Source organism: Talpa occidentalis, unplaced genomic scaffold (assembly GCF_014898055.3).
Source record: "Talpa occidentalis isolate TD23 unplaced genomic scaffold, MPIMG_talOcc4v2.1 talOcc4.10, whole genome shotgun sequence".
NCBI lineage: Eukaryota > Metazoa > Chordata > Mammalia > Eulipotyphla > Talpidae > Talpa > Talpa occidentalis.
In genome coordinates this window covers 70,219,056-70,241,099 of record NW_023600993.1, presented here as the reverse complement: position 1 = coordinate 70,241,099, position 22,044 = coordinate 70,219,056, and the positions used below count along the sequence as shown (strand labels likewise).

The 22,044-nt window shown below is 42.3% G+C and overlaps 1 protein-coding gene across 11 annotated transcripts in view; it reads left to right on the top strand.

Annotated features, from left to right (window-relative positions):
• Positions 1-21,804, top strand: part of RIN2 (Ras and Rab interactor 2) — a 219,442-nt gene extending 197,638 nt beyond the window's left edge. For all 11 annotated transcript variants that reach the window (XM_054696013.1, XM_037493976.2, XM_054696010.1 and 8 more), the window contains 4 exons: positions 9,947-10,252; positions 12,053-12,184; positions 16,861-17,024; positions 19,945-21,804. In XM_054696013.1, the coding sequence (XP_054551988.1) occupies positions 9,947-10,252; positions 12,053-12,184; positions 16,861-17,024; positions 19,945-20,268 (926 nt within the window). In that variant the 3' untranslated portion in view covers positions 20,269-21,804. The remainder of the gene's footprint in view (positions 1-9,946; positions 10,253-12,052; positions 12,185-16,860; positions 17,025-19,944) is intronic.
• Positions 21,805-22,044: the final 240 nt, after the last annotated feature.

The window sequence follows — 22,044 nt, the reverse complement described above, 5'->3', positions numbered from 1 at the left end:
AAGGAAAAGAATTTTTTATTTCTAATTTGCTATTAGTCTTGGGAAATCCCTCTATTTTCAAGAGAAACAAAGTTTCTCCAACTCCAAAAATGCTAGTAACTCCAAATTTTCTGCTTCATTCAAGCTATTCACCACAGACTATCAACAATACAAAAAAAGCCAACTTTTTAAAAGCTGCTTTAAAAAGTCAATAGTAAAAAAACAAGACCACATTGTTTTGTTTTCTTTAATTTATCTATACTAAAGTATGTATTTTCTCTGAAAAGTATCTTAAAAAGGCATTCCTAAACTTGGTTCCCACATATTTCAGAGAGAATGTCAATTTGCATATGTATGTTTTTTTTTAAATAGACAAATGATACTGAAATGTAGTTAGATACCAGAGACCATAGCATGAATAAGAATGAGGGTTTTCAGTGATTTCCTAAGACCTAAGCAATTATAACTACTTTGTTTCAGATTTTTTTTTAAGTGAGTACTTAAATCTAACTTAACTTTCAATATCTAGTGTGACTTGTTTTTTATTTTTAATTCAGAGTTAGGTTTAGGGCTTAGAGTTATTATCTGTGGCTTTTTATTTAGATATGGAACCATTCTGAGAGATGTGGCTAGAAACATGAGTTTGTGCCCAGTTGGGATTAAAACCTTCTAATCTAGCCTAGTGATAGGTGGCTATAACACTGGGAAGGAGTGAAATTCCTTGTGCAATTGACAATGGTAAGGAAGAAGGAGAAAGATCAATACCTGTACCATATAAAATGAGTGACTATATTATTTTTGAAAATTTGCTTAAATAGAAGATTCAACAGGAAGCATTTTTCCCCCCATGGGGCATCCTTTGTATAATTTTTACTCTGGGCCTCAATGTTAAGTTAGCTCACCTGGAGCTAAGGCTTTGCCCAGAGCTCCATGCCTCCACTATACTCTCCACAAGGGGACTGTTAGCTCAATAATTCTGAGCACCCTTAACACATGAACACTGGGGAAAGCATCACAAAGTAAGTCCCGTGAAGATATATGGACTAGGGTGTTTCCTGACTGTATCTCTGAGATCCCTCCTCTCATGAGAGCAATAAGCACCTCCCAGGAAGGAAACTCCACCAGGTAATAAAAGAGGCATTCATGTAGAAATCCAAAGCATGACCCAAGAGACCCTTGAACTGCTCTGTTGATTGAAATGGAAGTATCAGAATCTCTAGTCTGATTTCCACTACTCTGCTCTCTCCCAAAGGACACTTCTGGTGGGCTGTCTCAGTGAGGGGGACCCTGCATAGGCCAGCCCTCATCATTCATATTATACCCACAGTCTTGCCTCTCTCCCCATTTCTCAGCAGGGACCCCAACTTCCTCACTTCAGACACATTGTCCACTGTGGAGATCTTGATTACTGTCCAGGCCCATGTGCTTCTTTTAGAACCAGAAGTCTTCACCCACATCCTCTATCAAGTCAAGGAATGTGTATTAAAACATACTATGTTTTTTTTTTTCATTTTGGTGTTTTTATTTTTTTTTAAATAAATTTTATTTTTATATTTCCCATATAATTGCAACCCCCTTATTTTGACCCCAATCCCTCCCCCCCCCACCCCCCCACCCCCCATAGAGTGTCTCTGGTTCATAGTTTTTTGTTGATTTTGATTTTCACTTTCTTATATTCATTTTCCTGGTCTCTTATTTAAGTTTTCTAGATTCCTGCTATGAGTGAGACCATCTGGTATTTTCCTTTTTCTTTCTGGCTTATTTCGCTGAGCATGATCCCTTCCAGGGCCATCCATGTTGCTGCAAATTACATGTGTTTATCTTTTTTGAATGCTGAGTAATATTCCATGGTGTATATGTACCACATACTATGTTTTTAATGGAACAGAGTGGAGGTGCCCATAATCCTCCCTGCCCCTGTGTGGGGCTCTTATGGTTTCTGGAACGCTTTTATGTGTCAGTCCCCTTTAATTTACTTAATGCCTTGGGAGGGCCCATTTTCATAGATGAGGAAACAAAAGCTTAACAAGGTCTAGCCAGGATGCAAGTAAGTGAAACCTATTGTCTGGTGGCCTTTTCCTGCTTCCCATGGCAGCTACCTTTTGGATTCCCCCTTTTAAATATTTATTGCCTTACGTCATTGTTGACCTTTGGACAGTATTTGATTTCTCCCCTCAGGTGTAATCCCCATAGTTTTCCCACCCCCACAGCACCCGTGAACCATCACCACAGTCCCTTGTGCTCTTCCCTCCCCTGTTTTGATCCTTCTCCTTCCCTCTTCCCTGCTGGATGCCTCAGCTCAATGGTCAGCTTGTGAGTTTTGTCTTTCACCTGACCCTTTGTTTGGTTTCTCTATAGTCTACATACAAATTAAACCATCTGATATTTATCTTTTTCCTTTTGATTTATTTCACTTAGCATAATCCCTTCTAGTTCCATCTATGTTGCCAAAAATGGCTCAGGTATGCTTTTATAAGGTGGGAGAGGGACTGCAGGGGTGAAGTCACACTACTGGAGATCTGAGGCACCTGCTGTCCTCATGACTTATCATGCCCGGGATCACCTGAGCAAGGTCATGTCTGCGAGGCTTCTGCTCTATAAAATTAAATGCCCCCTCCCCACTCTCAATACACAACTGCCCAAGAGGTTTGCTCATCTGTGGTTCTGAGGGTATCAGATGGAGACACAATGAGGCTATGAGAAAACACTAGGTCTTTTGAGATGGAAAAGCCAGAAGACCAGACTTCAGATCATCTGTCTTTGTCCCCATGAATAACAAAGACATGAGAGAAAGAAAGATGTACAGGAAACCAGATGACTTTTCAATTAATTTATCAAAGCTCTTTCAGTTCCCATTTCAAACCTAGTAAACCACAATTAACTCTGAAAAGACAGCGCTGGCCTGAATCATTAAACCTGGTGTCCCTTTTCAAGGGCTTCCATTCCACGTTCAAAAGGAACACGGGTGCCTAGTGGTCTTCCTGCTTTCTAGGTGTTAGATGTGTATAAGGTGCTCATTGTATGAGATCTCATCCACAATCCCATAGGAAAGCTATGAAAGGAACCATTTTATAGGCCAGGAAGTTGAGGCTTGGAAAGGACATCTTCCCACAAGGCCATAAACTGAAAATACTGACCTCTGGACCACTGGGACACCAGGTGGCCTGCTTTTTATGAATAGTTTGTACAGAGGATTATTAGCAAAGTGCTGTAGTGCTGGATGTAGCAGGCTTTACAGGATGTTGCCTTCCACTTTTGTCAGCTACCAGCTCTGCTGAGGTGACTTGAATAAATTTCTCCACCAAAAGGCAGGAAAACATGGTTCACAGCTCAGGCTGAATCACTGAGTTTGAAGCTCCCACTCTGTTGATGAGCTTTGTGTGCTTGTTTCTTCAATGGTATCTAGTGGGCTCCTTTGTGCCCCATCCACTGACACTTATTTGCAATTTGATGTCCAGCTGCTAGCACCTGTAACATTTTGCCCTATACTCTCTCAAGCTACCAGTGCCCTTCCTTAGAGTGGGTGGGAAAGGCTGGGAAACCAATGCCCTCCCAGCTTCTAGAAGCAACCTTCCAGTAGGGACTGAAGGGCGCAGTTATATAAATACCCCAGCTGCCTCCCGTCTGGTGGGACAACCCTGAGGCATTTTCTGCACTGCGTCTTATACTTCCCAGTAGGGTTACACTCCAAATGGGCGGTTGTAACTGGGTTAATAAAACACGTGATATTGGCTGCCTTCTTCCTGTCTCACTTACCCCATCTGCTGCCATTGCTTCCTGGGCTCACCTCCCAAATGAAACACACACACTCAAATCCTTGTCTCAGGGTTAGCCTCTGGGAAAACCCAAACTAAGACAAATAAGGATTATGTACCCATCTGAGTCAAAAGGTTGTTTAAATACATGTAAAGTGCACAATAGTGCTTGGAACACAGAGCAGCCACTCAGTATTAGTTCTAAACCTTAATCCAGTTATACAGCCAAAGGAAATACTTGCAGAAAGAAATATCAACTCATTTTTCTCTTCATGTACAAAGGGAGATGCATCATGCCATCCCTGACTTGTTTGGTGTAGGAGCAATGACATTAGCCTCACAGCTCCACCAGCGTGGGAAAGTCATTTGACCTCTAAGCTTCATGACCTCTGTTTAATGCGGATGGGACTAGTCCCTACCTTGCAGGAGGGATTAATATACATGAGACAATACATATTGTCCTCTTCAAGTGGGAGCTGCACAGAGTGATACTCAGTAAATACTAGTTATTTTAGACATTTAAATTAAACCTAAATTTAACAATTTGGGTTCACTATAAAAAAGCCCACCTCTGGTCATCAAATACTAGCTTATATTTCTACTATTTTATTTATTTTATAATCAGAATGCTAAAAAAGAACTTGAGAACTAACCTGATCTTTTTTCTTTGTTAAGTAACTTTAAGTTGCAACTTGTACATTTTGAATAGTATGTTATTTAGACTCTGGGTACCACTAGAATCCCTTAGAGAATATTGATCATTATTTTTGTTTGTTTTAGTATTCAACTAGTTAGGTTCAGAGGGCTAGTTATGTTTTTGCTTTAGGTAGATAAAGCTTCCAATGGCAGTTCAGAAGTTCAAGGCAATGACAATGAGAGAAATGAAGTAACTTGGCCAGAGTGACTTATCGAGATAGAGCCTGGCTGGCTGCCAGGTGCTCCTGTTCTTTCAAAGACTTGCCCCTTCTCTGGGTATCACCTGCCCCTTGGGTTCTCACTTCCCCTAGGCAGCCAAAAGGTAAGCAGAAGGAGCTCAAACAAACTCGATACCAGATTCAGGCTTGTGATGGTTCCCCCTCTAATCTCTGACCTTCCTGGAATATAGGGCTCTAGGTCAGAGTGCAGTAATAGGGATGTTTCTGTCATCATTCCTAAAGAGAAGCCATCACTTCACAGCACTCTTGGCCAACCATGTCATACTTCTTATGAATGATTACATTATGTCTCATTAGGTCAAGGGGAATCAAAGCGGACATCATGCTCTTTACTAGCTCACTCTGAAATTGGGGGGCCAATAGATAGGAACTGTATAAATATTTCCAGAAAATGTGTTTCCAATTTGGGTCATTCAACTAGGACAGCCAGTTTTTAGTTTCTAAAATCAGAATGTTGTAGCTCAAATAATTATATAATATTATCTTGTCATTTGGAAAAAGACAGTCATAGAGTAATAGAAAAGACAGTAATGAATTTTAAGAAAAACATAAAATCACCACCTTATTCCTTTTCCTTTAACTCTTTTCCAGTAAGATGTTGCTATTGTTTCCAGGTGTCCATTTGGTTTGTTTAATTATTTGTGGGTAAATGCAAAAGACATACCCAAGAATTCAGGAACCGGTTGCTGGGACTCAGATCCCAGCCCTCTCACTTGCTAGCTGTGTGGTTTCTCTCTGGGTTTTGATTTTCTCCTTTGAAAATGAAGAAATAAGAGTACTCCAACTGTGGGGTTTCTTTGAGGTTTGGAACAGTCAGTACATGTAAAGCATCTACAATAGCATCTTTGTTCTTTACAATTTAACAGATTTTATTTTCTTGAATTTAAAGCAACCAGAGATGATAAAAAACAAAAGCTGATAGTAAATACGAAACGTGTGTTCTTCCTTTTTTCTCTATTAGTTCATATTCTGAAAGCTTTTCTCATCCTTCTGCTTCTTCAAATTATTATTCCCCCGTCTTGCTTCATGAGCAGAACCTGGTTTTTCCTATTGGCAAGAACCATGCAGGTACCAGGTGCCTACTGCCATTTGGACTTATTTCCTATTTCTTATGTTTGTTAAATATTTATTAAGAGTAAAGCCAATCTGGGCCTCCCCGGTGGCACAGCAGTCGAGCGCTGAGTTGTAAAGCTGCCCGCAGCCTCTGCAGCGCCGGTTTGATCCCTGGCCGCCTGGCTAGGGTCCCACATGGCGTGCAGACCTCTCCTGACATGCCCACTGCTCCCCTCAGAAGTGTACTTCATCAGTCTGCCTGCTCTGCTCCCCGCTCTGGCTCTGGTGAATTCTTTCACCCTCTCGCGCTTCTGACTGTACCCAGTGCATGTATAAATAAATAAATAAATAAATCTTTTAAAAAAAAAAAAAAAGAGTAAAGCCAATCAAAGCAAACCAGTCTTTAATTTATAGCCTGGGCCTCCCTGGTGGCTCAGTGGGTTGAACGCAGTGCTGTGAAGCTGTCAGCAGCCTCTGCAGTGCAGTTGTGATTCCTGGCCGGCCAGGGAGATTCCTACCTGGTGTGGCAGACCTCTCCTGTCTCGTCTGCTGCTCCTCTCAGCGGTTTATTTCGGTCCTTCTGCCTGTTCTGCTCCCTGCTGTGTCTCTGGTGACTTCTCTCACCCCCCGCACCTCTGGCCTGTAGCCCAGTGCTTGTATAAATAAATAAATCTTTAAAAAAATAATTTATGGCCTTTAAAATGTGTACTAAGAGGGCCTCCCCTGATGGCGCAGGTGGTTGAGCGCCGCGCTGTGAAGCTGTCTGCAGCCTCTACAGCATTGGTTCGATCCCTGGGCTGGCGAGGGTCCCACATGGCGCAGCAGATCTCTCCTGTCGTGCCCACTTCTTCCCTCAGCAGTGTATTTCGTCAGTCTCTGGTGAATCCTCTCACCTTCCTGCGCATCTGGCCTGTACCCTGGTTCTTGTATAAATAAATAAATAAATCTTTGAAGAATAAAATAAAATAAAATAAAATGTGTACTAAGAAATCTAACTCTTTTTTTTTCATTTGGGGTTCAAAGGCAATGGTAATTGGTCCAACTCGCCTAACAAATTTCACAGCCCCATTTATTACTAAGGGCATCCTTTTTCTGGAGGCAAGGATGAGTTGCATGAGGGAACTACTCAGCTTGCAGGTCATGAGCTTTCTGCTTTGTCCCCAGGAGTAGCACAGAACCCACTGTTAACCTGACTTATTCTGAAGTTAGAAGTTTTGTTTTTTTTTTTTTTTTACTATATAGAGGCATGTTTTATTTGTTTATTTTTGTTTATACATGCACTGGGTACAGTCGGAAGCAGAGCAGGCAGAAGGACCGAAGTACACTGCTGAGGGGAGCAGCAGGCAGCAGGAGAGGTCTGCGCGCCATGAAGTTAGAAGTTGCCTTGGGGTTCAAGGTCAAAATCCCAGGCTGGTCTTTGTTGTTCTTTGTTTGATTTACATGTATATATTGGGGCTTAACTTAAATGCATTAACTACAGAAACCTTCAGTGCTCAGCTTGTTGAATGCACATTTTCACAGATGTGCACACACATGTAGCCACCTCCCACCTATATTTAGAACATGTTCCCACCACCACCACCATCCCCGCCCCCCAGGAAGTGGCCTATTCACTGTCTTCCATCCTGATTTCTGTCATTACAGATTCATTTTGCCTGCTTTTGATTTTTTAAAAAAGATTTATTTATGCATACAAGAACTGGGGTACAGGCCAGAGGTGTGGGGCATGAGAGGATTTACCAGAGACAGAGTGGAGACCAGAACAGGCAGACTGACCAAAACATACTGCTGAGGTAGGCAGCGGGCAAGTCAGGAGAGGTCTGCTGCGCCATGTGGATTGCTCCCTGGCCAGAGATCAAACTCATGCTGCAGAGGCTGCAGACAGCTCCATAGGTTGCGTCTTAACCCCTTGAGCCACCAGGGAGGCCCTGCCTGCTTTTGATTTTTGTATAATGAAATGTTAAAGAAAATACTCTTTAAAAGTCTTTCTTTCATGCAGCATGAGATTCATCCACATTGCCTTCAGAGCAACAGTGTGTGCTTTTTCATTGAATGAATCTTTCACTGTCTGAATTTCATTGTAGTGTTCCTTTGTACAAATGTATCCATTCTACCCGTTCCATTGGGGTATGCTTTTGGGTTGTTTCCAGTTTTGGAGGTATTAAGAAGAATGGTGATGTAAACACTCATGTACATTTCTAATTAATCATTGTCATGACTTTTATTCCCTCATGGTAACCTCATTATAACAGTAGTTATCACTCATAATCATGAATGTAACTTTAAAAACCTTTGAAAAGAAGAATAAGCCAGTGGATATTTATAAAGTGCTTTAGAATAGAGTGATTATTGGGGCCTCCCTGGTGGTACAAGGCATTAAGATGCAGCACTGTGAAGCTATCCTCAGTCACTGAAACACGAGTTCCATCCCCAGCCAGGGAGCTACCCACATGGCGCAGCAGACCTCTCCTGTCTTGCCCACTGCTCCCCTCAGCAGTGTATTTCAGTCAGTCTGCCTGTTCTGCTCCCCACTCTGGCTCTGGTGAATCCTCTAACCCCCCACACCTCTGGCCTGTACCCCAGTTCTCGTATGCATAAATAAATTTAAAAAAAAGAATAGAGAGATTATTTACTTTGATAAGCAGTATGAATATTTACTTAAAATAATTGTGCAGCCATTCCAAGAAAGGAGGTAACTAATGTCACCCACATTTAAAGATGTTTCCTAACTCTGTACAGAAACACATTTCAAAAAAAATTTAGTATTTTATTTTGAAATCTTTTCAGACATGCAAAAAAGTTGCAGAAATGCTAGAAAGAAATCTTGTGTACCCTTCACCCATATTATTTGAATGCTAGAACTTTACCATGTTTGCTTCGTTATCTTTTTTGTTTACACACACACACACACACACACACACACACACACTCCTCTTTTCTGAGCCACTTTAGAATTACTTGCACACTTTGTGTCCTGTTACTTACTACTCAGTGTGTATTTCCTAAAAAGCAGGATTTCTATTAGGAAACTATAGTAAAATTAACACGGATTCAGTGTTAACACAATTACCTAATTTGTATGCTTTATTCAAATCTTATCTAATGTCACATTTCCTTTATAGAAAAGTCCTTTATAGTAAGAGACATAAAAATACTTTAGGTCCAGAATCCAGTCCAAGAAATATGTGTCTTTAGTTGAATTTATTTGTTTAGAAGATATTTTAAGGATCTTGAACCTTCATTCTATGAAAATTCTTTCTTCAAAAAAGCATGTTTGGGGCCTCCCCAGTGGCTCAGTGGGCTGAGCGCCACGCTGTGAAGCTGTCTGCAGCTTCTGCACGTGGGTTCTATTCCCAGCTGGCCGGGGAGAAACCCACATGGCACGGCAGACCCCTCCTGCCTCTCCCACTGCTCCCCTCAGCAATGTCTTCGGTCTGTCTGCCTGTTCTGCTCCCCGCTCTGTCTCTGCTGAATTCTCTCACCCTCCCATGCCTCTGACTGTACCCCAGTTCTTCTATAAATAAATAAATCTTATAAAAAAATTTACAATATACTTTAAAAAAATAAAAATAAAAAAGCACGTTTGCTTAGGTGTCAACTGGGTGGCCAGTTGAAGGATCAAGAAGATTTGGGGCCTCCCTGGTGGCGCAGCGGTTGAGCACTGGGTTGCGAAGCTGCCTGCAGCCTCTGCAGCGCGAGTTCAATCCCCGGCCACCAGAGGAGAGTCCCACATGGTGTGCAGACCTCTCCTGCCGCCCGCTGCTCCCCTCAGCAGTGTACTTCGTTCCTTCTGCCTGCTCTGGCTCTGGTGAATTCTCTCACCCTCCCGCGCTTCTGACTGTACCCAGTGCTTGTATAAATAAATATATAAATCTTAAAAAAAATAAAAAAAAGAAGAAGAAGAAGATTTGCCTATGCTTTTAGTGGAGTAGGCATAATCGTTTTTAAAATAAACATATGCAATTGTATTGATTGTATATGAGAAAAACTGTAAGATTTTTATTAAGGAAGATTCACTCTTCCTGGTTTTACCCCCTGTGCGCCCCCCCACACACAAAAAAGTTGGCATGTAAGCAATAGTGCTGCTAAATTTTGATAGTGGATTGAATATGAAGTTACAACTCATTTGCCCTGTGACCAATGCAGAGAGCTGCAGATCCATCATGGGAAAGTGTTTCTTCATTCACCAGGCAGTGGTCACAGTAGCTGCTCTTTCTTTGACAGATGTGGTGTTGGAAAAGGCCATGCACAAGTGCATCTTGAAGCCCCTGAAGGGGCATGTGGAGGCCATGCTGAAGGATTTCCACGTGGCTGATGGCTCCTGGAAACAACTCAAGGAGAACCTGCAGCTTGTACGGCAGAGAAACCCACAAGAGCTGGGGGTCTTTGCCCCAACCCCTGATTTTGTGGATGTGGAGAAAATCAAAGTCAAGTTCATGACCATGCAGAAGATGTATTCTCCTGAAAAGAAAGTCATGCTGCTGTTGAGGGTTTGCAAGCTTATTTACACTGTCATGGAAAACAACTCAGGTGGGTTCTCTGAAATATCAGCTCTTCCCCTCTTCCTTTCAGGCACAGTGAGGTGTCCAGCGACCTAGCCAGTGACATTGGGCATTCTGATTCCCAATTTCTCTTCCATTTCAAGCTCTTAATTTCACCCAGCAGCTCACAAAAATACAAGTGTTACTCTGATGTGTGGCAATTTTGTTGCATGCAACAGGTTGATAATACCAAAAGAAGTAAACAGACAGGGCAACCAGATTTTTGTGCTATACCAATTTATTAGATTTAGTTCAGAGTAGTGGATACATATTCTGTCTCTGGAGTCTGAATTCAAATCCTAGCTCTGTAAATGAGAGTTAATTAACTGGGACTTTGGCCACCTTGATCAACCTTGTAGTGTGTTTATTCAGTATCTGTCGTTGGATATGACCTTATCACTCATATAGTAGGGATTAAATGAGACAATGCATGCACAGCCCCTAGTGTTATGGAAATAATGGAAATTGTCATTACCACATTTGGGCCAATAAGGGTTTGTATCAATGATCTACAGCATGTGTTAGAAACTCATATCTAATGCAATTCCATTATAATCGTTTCATTGGCTCCGTCTCCAACTACAAACTGAAGTAGTGTAAAAGGAATTCATAAGAGTTACAGAACTGGAAAGTTAGCCCTCAGATTTTCCCTATGCTGCTTCCTGTAGATGTAGGAGTAACCATGATTCATGGATAGTAATAGAGCCCTGCATAATCCCAGGTCTTCAGTGAGCCTGTTATAATTCATGGATGATGACCAACTTTTCATCCAAGTGAAATTGCTTCATGGAGAAGCAACAGAAGGAAAACACAGACTCTATTAACCACTGCTTGAGTTGATTGGAGTGTGTGCACTTTGCAAATTGTCAAGTGAAGACATTGAAATGTGAGCTCTTGGGCTGGTAATGATGGCAAGTGATCATCACCTATGAAATTGGCTAGCATATTTCAAAAACAAGAAACATTTTCTATAGTTCATGAAGTCACTTATTAAAGTTCCCCAAGATTATGTTCTCCTGTAGCACAGTTTTACAACATCAGCACTAATGGCACTTAAACCGGTAATTCTTTGTCGTGGGGGCTGTTTGGCTTCCTGTAGGAAGTTTATCAGCATCCTGGATGCCATTTGCACCCCCACCCCACAGTTGTGACAATGAGGAATGTCTCTAAACAATGCCAAATGTTTCCTGGGAGGCAGAGGGAGGCATTGTCATGCCCAGTTGAAAACCACGGATTATAATGAAAACTAGAAATAAAGGTCAAATTTTTTTTTGCCATATATTAGTCATATGTAATATATGCAACCTATACTGAATTAACACATTTATATAAATTGTGTGGTCAGATTGAATCCAGAGCCATTTATTCCTGATTTAAGTCTTGTCATTGTAGCAATGATTAATCTGTACAGAAAACAATCAGAAACAAAACCCAAGAGGATTAACATAATAAAGTAGGTACTTTGTAAACACTTTATATCACTTGCTGAAAGTTAAAGTATTTGAGAGTATTCTATCGAATAACTTGAAGCAAATTATGAAAGCAAGGGGAAAATCTTTCATGTGTGACTAATAGACATTCATTCTGAAATTGTGAGTCCCGGCTGATCTCTGACATGAGCGCTAGGAAGTCACAGGCTACACAGGATTCCAGAAACACCCACCTCTGTTTATGAATAGTACATTTCCCTAGGGTGACCCCACGCTCTCTAATAAAAGCAGCAGTAAGATATGAAAGACAGAAATGCTGGTCAAGCTATTTCCATCCTCTACTCTCTTCCTCCCCGCAGGGAGGATGTATGGAGCCGATGATTTCTTGCCAGTCCTGACCTACGTCATAGCTCAATGTGACATGCTTGAACTGGACACTGAAATTGAGTACATGATGGAGCTTCTAGACCCATCACTGTTACACGGAGAAGGTAACGTGCTTTAAAAAAAAACAGGAGGAACTGGGTGATTTATTTTGGTTTGATTTCGTTTTGAGGTGAAATTCACACAACATAAAAGTGACCATTTGAAAGTGAATAATCCAGTTTCACTTTGCACTTAGTTTATTTATAATAGTGTATGATCCACCACCTCTATTTAGCTCCAAAACATTTTCATCCTCCCCAAAATAGAATCCCATATCTACTAAGCAGTTTATACAGGTGCTTTTGACATCTTACTGGTTCACTGCAATTTTAATTTTTTTTTTTTCGATTTAAAAGATTGTACTGTCTTTTTTCTAATTACAGAAGTAATACATGTGCATCATAATTTGGAAAAGTCAGAAAAACACACAAAAAAGTAACATTGTAATGACTCATACTACTTCACCAAGATTAGTTTAGTGGCAATCAAAATTTAGTTCAATAGAATAAATGCCGTTTTTTTTAAAGAAATGGTTTCTTTGATTCCAAGAGGAAATTATCAGCTTTTGTTAGAGAATATTCCCACTGCCAGAAGAATATTCTGCTGTTAGATCATGAAATGGATGAAGTCCTTGCTTTTGGTTTCACATTTTTTTAAGTTTTGTTTTAAGATGAAAATAGCATTCATTTTCTTTTCTATTTTAAAAATCGTAACAACTACTTATTCTTATATAGATATAATATAGATATAGACTGGGGTAAAATCTGTTCTGCTTCCTTTCAGTTTACCCTGGCAATTCAGCTTCCTTCCTGTGTCTGTATAATCCCAACATGTGTTGGCAGAAATTTCTTCTTACACATCCATTAGGTATTTTATCATGGAAATAATTTGAATGTTTGTCTTGGGAGAGAGAAGCCTCATATAAGCTGAGACTTCTATGAGTTTGTCTTCTTAAAGGAAAGCCAACCAGAGTCTGTGCCCTGTTACTCCATTTTCATGTACCCCTAGAAGAGCCCGCACAACTCCAAGCAGTGATTTGTTGAATAGAATTTTTTTTCTTTTCTGCAGTGAGTTTTGATCTGGGTGGGCTAATAGGGTCCATGTGCTAATAGAATCCTTCAGGGAATTCATTACTCCAGAACTTTCCCTGGAGAGAACTTACATGCACTGTTCACCCTTGAAGTTTCCTTAGTATCTTCAGTCCTCAGGGCTTGGTTTTCTTTCCAGAGAAACTTTCCAGAGGAGGTGCGCCCTTGCTACGGACAGTCCTCTGAGTCAATGATGACTAGCTTTTCATTCCTGGCACCCACTGCAGCCAGATATGAGAGCTTCTTTCATTCTTCTACCTTCTCACCCCTTTACCACACCTCATTAATATTCACAAGACTGAACACTCCAAGACAAAACACCAAGACCCTACCTGGAACTTTCCGTGCCTGTTCTGACCCGGGGTTTGGCAGGAGTGGAAAAAGCTTGAGGTTTTGTCCAGAGACTAAGGGACCCTATTCTCCACGCCTGATGTCCTTTTTCCTTCTGCATTATTATGACAATTTTATATGCCTTCAGAATGTTTTTTTTTGGGGGGGGGCAGAGAGAAGGGGCGCGTGGTGGTGAGAAGGGCTTCAATCATTTTTAACTCTAGTAAAAATGTGTCAAACTGTTGGAGCTTTAGGAAAAGTCCACTCCCTGGTGCAGGAGTTAGTTAGCAGGAGTTAGCCTCAGCAACTATCAAGCTATCACCAGCCACTACAGACTGAGATACATTCCTAGCCAGGTTGCTGATCCACATGGCGCCGCAGATCTCTCCTGTCTCACTTGCTGCTCCCCTCAGCAGTGTATTTCAGTAAATCTGCCTGTTTTGCTCCCCACTCTGTCTCTGGTGAATCCAGTCCTTGCACCTCTGGCCTGCACTCCAGTTCTTCTACGCAAAAAATAAATAAATCTTAAAAAAAAAAAAAAAGTGACCATCCCATTGCTGACAATATGTGCTGAAAACAAATATGTTTATATCTTGTGACCCAAGGATCAAGACAGCCATTTCCTGCCACCTTATCCCAGAGCATTTCCCCAGAGCAAGGCACTTCCCTGGGCACTGTGGTGGTGACAGATGGGCAGGTAGCTGTCCTCCTCTCCAGGAATCATGAAGGGAGAGCCCAGGACCAGTTGACAAACATATGGGCAATTGGCGAGCTGGGACTAGTGTCTGTCTCCCCTTCAGTACATCTCATCCTCCTTGGCCGCCTTCCCAGGGAGAGCAGCAGGGCAGCCCTGTCCAGTGGGCTGTGGTTACAGCCCAGGCCTGCACATCAGCAAACCAAAGCTATGCAGACTGGAAGGAAGAGGTTGCAGAGCACAAAGATATATTTCAGATCCGGCCTTGCTCAGCCTCCCCAAAGCCCTTTCTGGCTTGGGGGACAACAGCCCTTGTCTCCTTTCTGCTGTTTAAGCAGGTATTTTCATTTACCGAAAAGGAGTCATGGAATTCCTTTTAAGTGCACAGCTCTTGTGGTATGGCTGTATTTTTCTGGAATTTAAAACCTTTCTCTAATTGCATCCACATGCTTCAAAGTATGGTCAATTTTGTGTTTCTAGCATTTTGACTTCTCCTTAGTTGCCTAAAAAGCTCAGAACCCTGGAGTCTAAAATTTGACGTCCAGAGGAAATACCCTCCCTTCCAAACTTGAATGTAACAGTCCCACTCGGTCCCAGTTCCAAAACTGACAGCTCTGTGCAGCCTTTCTTGAATACTTACATCCAAATCTTTATCTCCTAAAATCCACTGCATGGAATTTAAATTCTGCACTCCTCAGTTTCACACTCAAATTATGTCCTGATTTTCTCATGGGGCAAATATTTAGTGAAAATAGGCATCTCAAAACTGTACTGGCATTTTGGAGGCTGCAGGTGAACTTACACCTAGGTGGTAGGGTCAGTGCACTATTCAAAGAACCAAAAGCCTGACATCTTATAGGAGCAAGCAAAGAGGGAGCAAGATGCTGCTGTATCCTCATCAGTGACCCAAAACAACAAAGGTGTGTTTCTTTCTTGTTGCATGTCCAGTGTGATTCTCAGCAAATGCTGCTCGTGACCCAGGTTATGGTCCACTTGACATCTTGAACGTTGTCACTGGTGGAGCAGAAAGAGAGTTTTTCAGGGTTTTGCATTAGCTGCTGAACACTATGGTCATGAAAGTGATACTTTTATACAAAACTTGTTCACCAACAACTATAACTAATGTTCCCTGCAGGAATAAATTACTAGTGTCTTTTAATAAATTGATAAACTTCTGGACAGTAGGCATTTAGGTTCTTTCTTACAGACTCACCCCCTGCTCTGCACCTGGCTTGAGCTCATGATAGGAGTCAACAGGTTTTTTGACAAAGAAAGTCTGTCAATTTAGAGTATGTTGGACCCAATTAGGGAATTCAAAATTCCCTAATTTAAAATTAGGGGCGCCCCCTAGTGGTGCTCAGTCTTGCAGTTTACAAGATCCTCCTAGAGCACCTAGAATTTAAGACAAAAAATTATGAAAACATTTATGTATAGGAATCTCACTGTGTGGTAAGCCCTCTACCACTCAAGAGATGCAAGAAATCATTCCTAAATGCATGATCAAAGGAACATACTTCCTTTTCCTTGTAAATTATTTTTTCTTCTTTGTCATATTGCTTTAGTTCCAGAATAAGAAAGGGAATCAAGAGGGAGAGGTAATTTTCAAGTACCCAGATTTTCCTGAACATACTTGCATATGCTGCAATTCTTTCAATATGTGTAGTTTACTTAAAATTTACAAAGTCTTAATTCCTGAAAGAAAAGCCCCAGTGCAGGTATTGCCAGGAGGTAAGTGGATGCCTATCCCTAAGGCAAATGTTTCTGGCCTTGGGGCAGCTGACCTTGCCTCTTTTACAGGCCTCCCCACCTCCATCAGGCATCCAGGCCCTGACTTTTTCTGGCAAAGCACTGCACTGTCACAATTGCACTTAAATAACTGAGAGTTTTTAAAGGGCCGGGAGAAAGACAAGACTTGCCAGCTGAGACATCCAGCATGGGAAGTGGGAGGAGAGAAGTCAAAACAGGGGAGGGAAGAGCACAGGGGATTGCCATGATGGATTTCATGTGCTTTAGTGATGGGAGAACTCCAGGGACTACACCCAAGGGAAAAAAACCAAATACTGTCCAAAAATAAACAATGATGTAGGAAAATAAATAAATAAATCTAATAAAATAATAATTTTAAAAAGGGCCTCTCTGGTGGCACAAGGGGTTAAGCACAGCACTGTGAAGCTATCCATCCCTGGCCAGCCAGGGAGCTACCCACATGGTGCAGCAGACCTCTCCTGTCTTGCCCGCTGCTCCCCTCAGCAGTGTACTTCAGTCATTCTACCTGTTCTGCTCCACACTCTGTCTCTGGTGAATCCTCTCCCCCACCCCCCCTTACACACACCTCTGGCCTGTACCCCAGCTCTTGTATGCATAAATAAATAAATCTTTAAAAAAAATAAATACAATAATTAAAAAAGATAATTTAGAGGTTTTGTGTCTCACACACTGGAATGGAAATTCTCTCAGTGGAAACAAGGTGTTGTCATCCTGCCCCCATGTGGGCCTGGGCCACCAGTACATCCATGGGGATGTGCCTCTGTGGTCCCACAGGAAAGGCGTGTGAGAAAAAATGTCAAGAATGAAATGGCCTTACTTCTCTTGGCCCCCGACTGAAACTCACCCCTTCTGCCCTTTCCAGGAGGCTATTACTTGACAAGCGCCTACGGAGCACTCTCTCTGATAAAGAACTTTCAAGAAGAACAAGCAGCAAGACTGCTCAGCTCAGAGGCCAGAGACACCCTGAGGCAGTGGCACAAGCGGAGAACCACCAACCGGACCATCCCATCTGTGGACGACTTTCAGGTACGCAGCGGGACATGATGGCTGTGGGGCCTGCTATTCCTTTGTCCTCCAGGAAGGCAGAGCTGCTCACAGGGGCACCTGCAGCTCAGGGCGCCCAAGGTGACGCCTTTGCCAGTCATTGAACGGTAAAGGGATATTTTAAACCACTGTGCCTGGTTGTTTCACTTCTCTCTTTCCTTAAGTTAAAAATAGATACGGGATGGCACAAGTTTTGCTGCCTTTAAGGAAACAATTAAGGTGGGACTCCCCCCTCAGGGTATTCAGAAGGGTGTTGGACTCCTGAGCAGATGGAACGTGAAAAAGCAGGAAACTCTTGGCCCTGGCAGGAGGTGTTTATTTCGTCAGGACACTGGCTCCGTGGATACAGCAGTTTAGCACCGGGTTCGCCTGGTCTTGCTTGAAAGAGGGAGAGGCACAGGGGTGGCTTCCTTCCTCTCCTTCCCTTTCCTGTGTCCAACCCCAAGACCGGAGGATCCCAGAATTGCAGTGGCAGCATCAGCTCTGACAGCTGGTCAGGCAAGAGTTTAGTATGAACATCTGAACCAAGTCCTGCTGGTTTGCCATCCAGAATTTTCCATGACCATGTGCTGATGGCCAGGAATATGGGAGTCTCAGAGAGCTTTTTTCTTAGGGAGGAGAAGCAGATTAGGGCTCTAGAGATCTTTACCCAACGCAAACACCCTCATTGTGCTAATAGTCTGTGAAATGATGAGGAGCCTGCTAATCACTTAAAAAGCCCAATCGTGTTTTGTTTCTATGTACCACATGGTGAATTTCCAAGCAGGACAGATTTGTCCCTATGTCCAGACTTAAGGGGATTGCCTTTATTTGCCTTCTTAATACTCTGAAAATACTCAAAAGTATACATTTGTGGGTCTCCCTGGTGGTGCGAGGGGTTAAGATGCAGCACTATGAAGCTCTCCTCAGCCTTTGCAGCACGAGTTCGATCCCCCGCCAGGGAGGTGACCCACACGCTGCAGCAGACCTCTCCTGTCTTGCCCGCTGCTCCCCTCAGCAGTGTATCTCAGCCAATCTGCCTGTTCTGTTTCCCACTGTCTCTGGTAAATCCTCTCACACCCCCACACCTCTGGCCTGTACCCCAGTTCTCGTATGCATAATAAATAAAGCTTTTTTTTTTTTTAAAGTATACATTGGGTCAAAGTCAGCCCACTGGGGAGAGGCAAGATTAGTGGCTTCTCCAAGAAGGCGCTATTCTCAGAAAGGGCTTCCCAAGCACTTAAATTTAGAAAGCAGAAAGGCATACTTTGTGCTACCCCACCCCTTTAGTTTTTGAAGAATAGTCTCTGTGCTAAGTGACTTAGCACATGCACACCCTTGGGACACTGGCTTATTGGCAGTCCTAGGAGGGGACTCCTGAGGAAATGAAAGCCTCATTCTTCTATCTCCCCATCAGCCACCAGCGACTTCCTCTGTCTCCACTTCTCTGTCTGGAGCTTCTAACCTAGAGACCTCTAGTCACCAGGGGGCTCCTCCTTCTGTACTCTCCTCTCCCCTTGGCCCCCAGCCTTGCTCACCTTCGAGATACTGACCTTCTCAGAATATAACCCAAGAGAAGTGTCAGCACCCAACTTGGTATAAAAACAAGCACTCACAAACAAAACTCTACTCGGAACTCCTCATTAGAGTGATAGACACATACACAAGCCTCATCACAGTGCAGAAGCAGCACCCCACAGGGCCAAGGGCCCCGGAGTGCTGGCTCCACCACCACTAGCCGTGTGAACAGTTCTTCCACTGATCTCATGGAGTAGACATCCTTCATGAAGTTCTCAGGAGCCAATGAGTAAGTGCATACCAAGTGTGCAAGCCAAGCGTTGGGGGCCAGACTGGTAAAATGAAGTGTGCATGCACGCTAAGGTTTTTGAATTCCAGATGGTCAGAGTGCACTGTCCTTCCCAAGAACTTTTCCTTCATGATCCCAGTAAACCTCATGGTAGCCATGTGGGACCACTTCTCTCCTTTCCTGACTAGAATTGCCAGGTTTAGAGAAGGAAGATGTATTTGTTTGCTGTCTGAAAATCTAACTCAACTGGATGTGGTAACTTCTAAAGAAGTGGAAACTGGAGTTCTCCAGGGGCAGAAAATCTCAGTGAGCCTGATTTGGGTGTAGGATTCTTTGCACCTCATCTGGGCTTTGTGTGTGAGATCACAGGTTTACTGTATTTCACAATGGTGTATTACTGGCTCTACTCACTGTGCCAGCCCTGCAGACTTCTCCTTTTACACTCCTGCAAGGCCACTTTGCATGTAGTCAGCTCCATCTCCAAAGGCTTTTGGCAGAATCAACATTCTCCTCCCACTGACTTGTTCCACGTGGCACTCAGAACCTGGTATTAGGTTGAACCACATAAAATTTCCATTTGGAAAGATGAAAAGTAGTCAAATATCAGTGTTTTATGGCTTAACCTAACATACATCATTGCCTTTGCTTAGCTGTCAGAAAAAGTTAGTTAAAAGTGAGTCTAGTCTGTACTGTTGTGTCTACATTTTTCAAATGTCTCTTCCTACTGACTCCTGGTTCTGACTCTTCTGCTGTTTGGTTTCTTTTTCAAGATGGGAATAAACCTGACTTTGGATCTGGTTCACACTATTAGCCAGGGACTTCTAATCAGGCCCTTTTAGGGATGCTGAAAGGTCAAAACAGGGCTAAATGGACTCCCTGCATCTTATATTTGTAGTGAATTTAAGTACAACTCAGTCCATATAATTATTCTTTCCACTGTCCAAATTCAGATTAGCCTCTTTCCTTGCATTTCAAAAGCTTGTGTCCTGACATCAGGTATTCTCAAGAGCCAGAGCCTGAAAATGGCTCACGAGTTAGACCTTTCCTCCCACCCCTTCATACTCCAGCTCATTTCCCCTTCTCACTTTGTCCCCTGCATCTCTCTTCCACCTGCAGAATTACCTTCGCGTTGCATTCCAGGAGGTTAACAGTGGCTGCACGGGAAAGACCCTCCTTGTGAGGCCTTACGTCACCACCGAGGACGTGTGTCAGCTATGTGCTGAAAAGTTTAAGGTGGGGGACCCTGAGGAGTACAGCCTCTTCCTCTTTGTTGATGAAACGTGGCAGCAGCTGGCAGAGGACACTTACCCCCAAAAAATCAAGGCTGAGCTGCACAGCCGACCACAACCACACATCTTCCATTTTGTCTACAAGCGCATCAAGAATGATCCTTATGGTGTCATCTTCCAGAACGGGGAAGAAGACCTCACCACCTCATAGAAGACGCGTGGGACTTCCCAGTGGTGCATCCAAAGGGGGGTTAGGAACTTTGCCTTCCAGCTTCCACATAGTTGTGCTTGAAATGAAGTCACCTCCTTGGGGACGCCTCAGTTCAGCAACTAAGCCATCCTCAGGCCCACTTGGTCAAGGGCATCTTAGTCATATCGTCTAAGCAAGGTGGCTGAAGTTTAGGAAATAGTAGGCTTCTCCTTCAGAGATGGAGAATTACATTTGATGATTCAAATGTCTGGAGGTTTTGCTACTCACCCCCCTCCCAGCCAGGTTCCAGGATGGCTCACGTGTTTGACTAAGTGCTGAATAAACATTTAAGGTACAAGGTGTCCTCTTGAATTCAACAGCAGGTGTTGTTCGACAAGACTGTCCGATGCAGTGCGTCAGGTCCTTCTCTCCTCCATCTTACCCCGCCTCCCTTCTCCCTTTTTTCTTTTCTTTCTTTCTTTTTTTTTTTTTTTTTTTTACAAAGAGCCTTTGTGTTTTTATATATTTCATAGAAATGTTTATAGCAGTTGCAGGTAAACTGTCAGAATTGGTTTTTAAAATATTTTTGTAACTTTAAAATATTCTATAATTATGCATGTGATTTTAACATTTAATATTCAAAAAGAAATCTCTTGCTGGATTTGAGAGTATTGCATTTTAAAAGTCTCTCTTCTGTAACTGGATTTTTGGCAACTTTGTGGGGAGAGACTGCTGGATTTCTTAAAGCAATGTATTACTGACACTGGCCACAGAATGCCTTTGGAACTCTGATATGCCGTTACCTTGTTCACATGCGGTGATATTGTACTTTTTCACGGTTTAATCAAGCGATGTTGAGAATCGAGAGAGAAATGAATGTAGAGAAAGGTCGAGAGAGAAATACAAATTCTAACAAAGGACTAAGGAGTATAGTCTGCTGGTTCAGGCTCCTGGAAGGACTTTGGAAAAGGAGATGAAAGGAAGCACCTATTCTGAAAATACTGTAAATAATGCAGTGAGATTTGGCAAAATCTATCCACTTGTTATTTGCTTTTGGAAACAGTTTTGAAACCCCACAAGAAAAAATAAAGACTGTTTTTTCCCCTTTTCCACCTACATCAAAACTAAAGGCATCAACTTATTGGAGGTAAAAATCAATTAATAGATAATGTAACTTTCATTGATTTAAATCAGATGCTGTTTGGAATCGAGTTTGCAAATACACCAAAAAGCGCATCTGTATTATAAGAATGTATGGTGAAGTTAAATATATGTTTCATAAGATCTGTCTGGGTGTGTACCAAGTGTGAGGGTCTTGTATCAATGTAACACAGGTTGTGTCAAAAGCCACCTGTTATTGTACTGTGTGAAGAAACGTAGTCATCTGATTTGGTTGGCTTTGTACTTTGTATCTTCTCTAGCTTTTGCTGTCCATCTAGAACCCTCAGCACAAGCTGTGTTGTACTTCCTTTTGTAAATGATTTTTTAAATGGAATTTTGCACATAATACCTTGTAATACTGTACGATAATCATGTGTGAAAATAATTTTTGAAATATTCTGGTTGTCTTTTTTTCTTTCAGAAGCAAAATACAATTATGCACCACACTATGTCATGTATACATAAAATCCATGGGTTAGAAAATCCCTAGAGAGTCAACAGGAAAATGTACATTTTTAGCAACATATGTGCTGATAAGGAAAAGATAGTGTTCCAACCTGCAGGGATTTCCATTGTTATGTAAGATACTACTTGGTTTAGGATTAGTTGGACTTAAGAAAAATCACAGTTAATCAG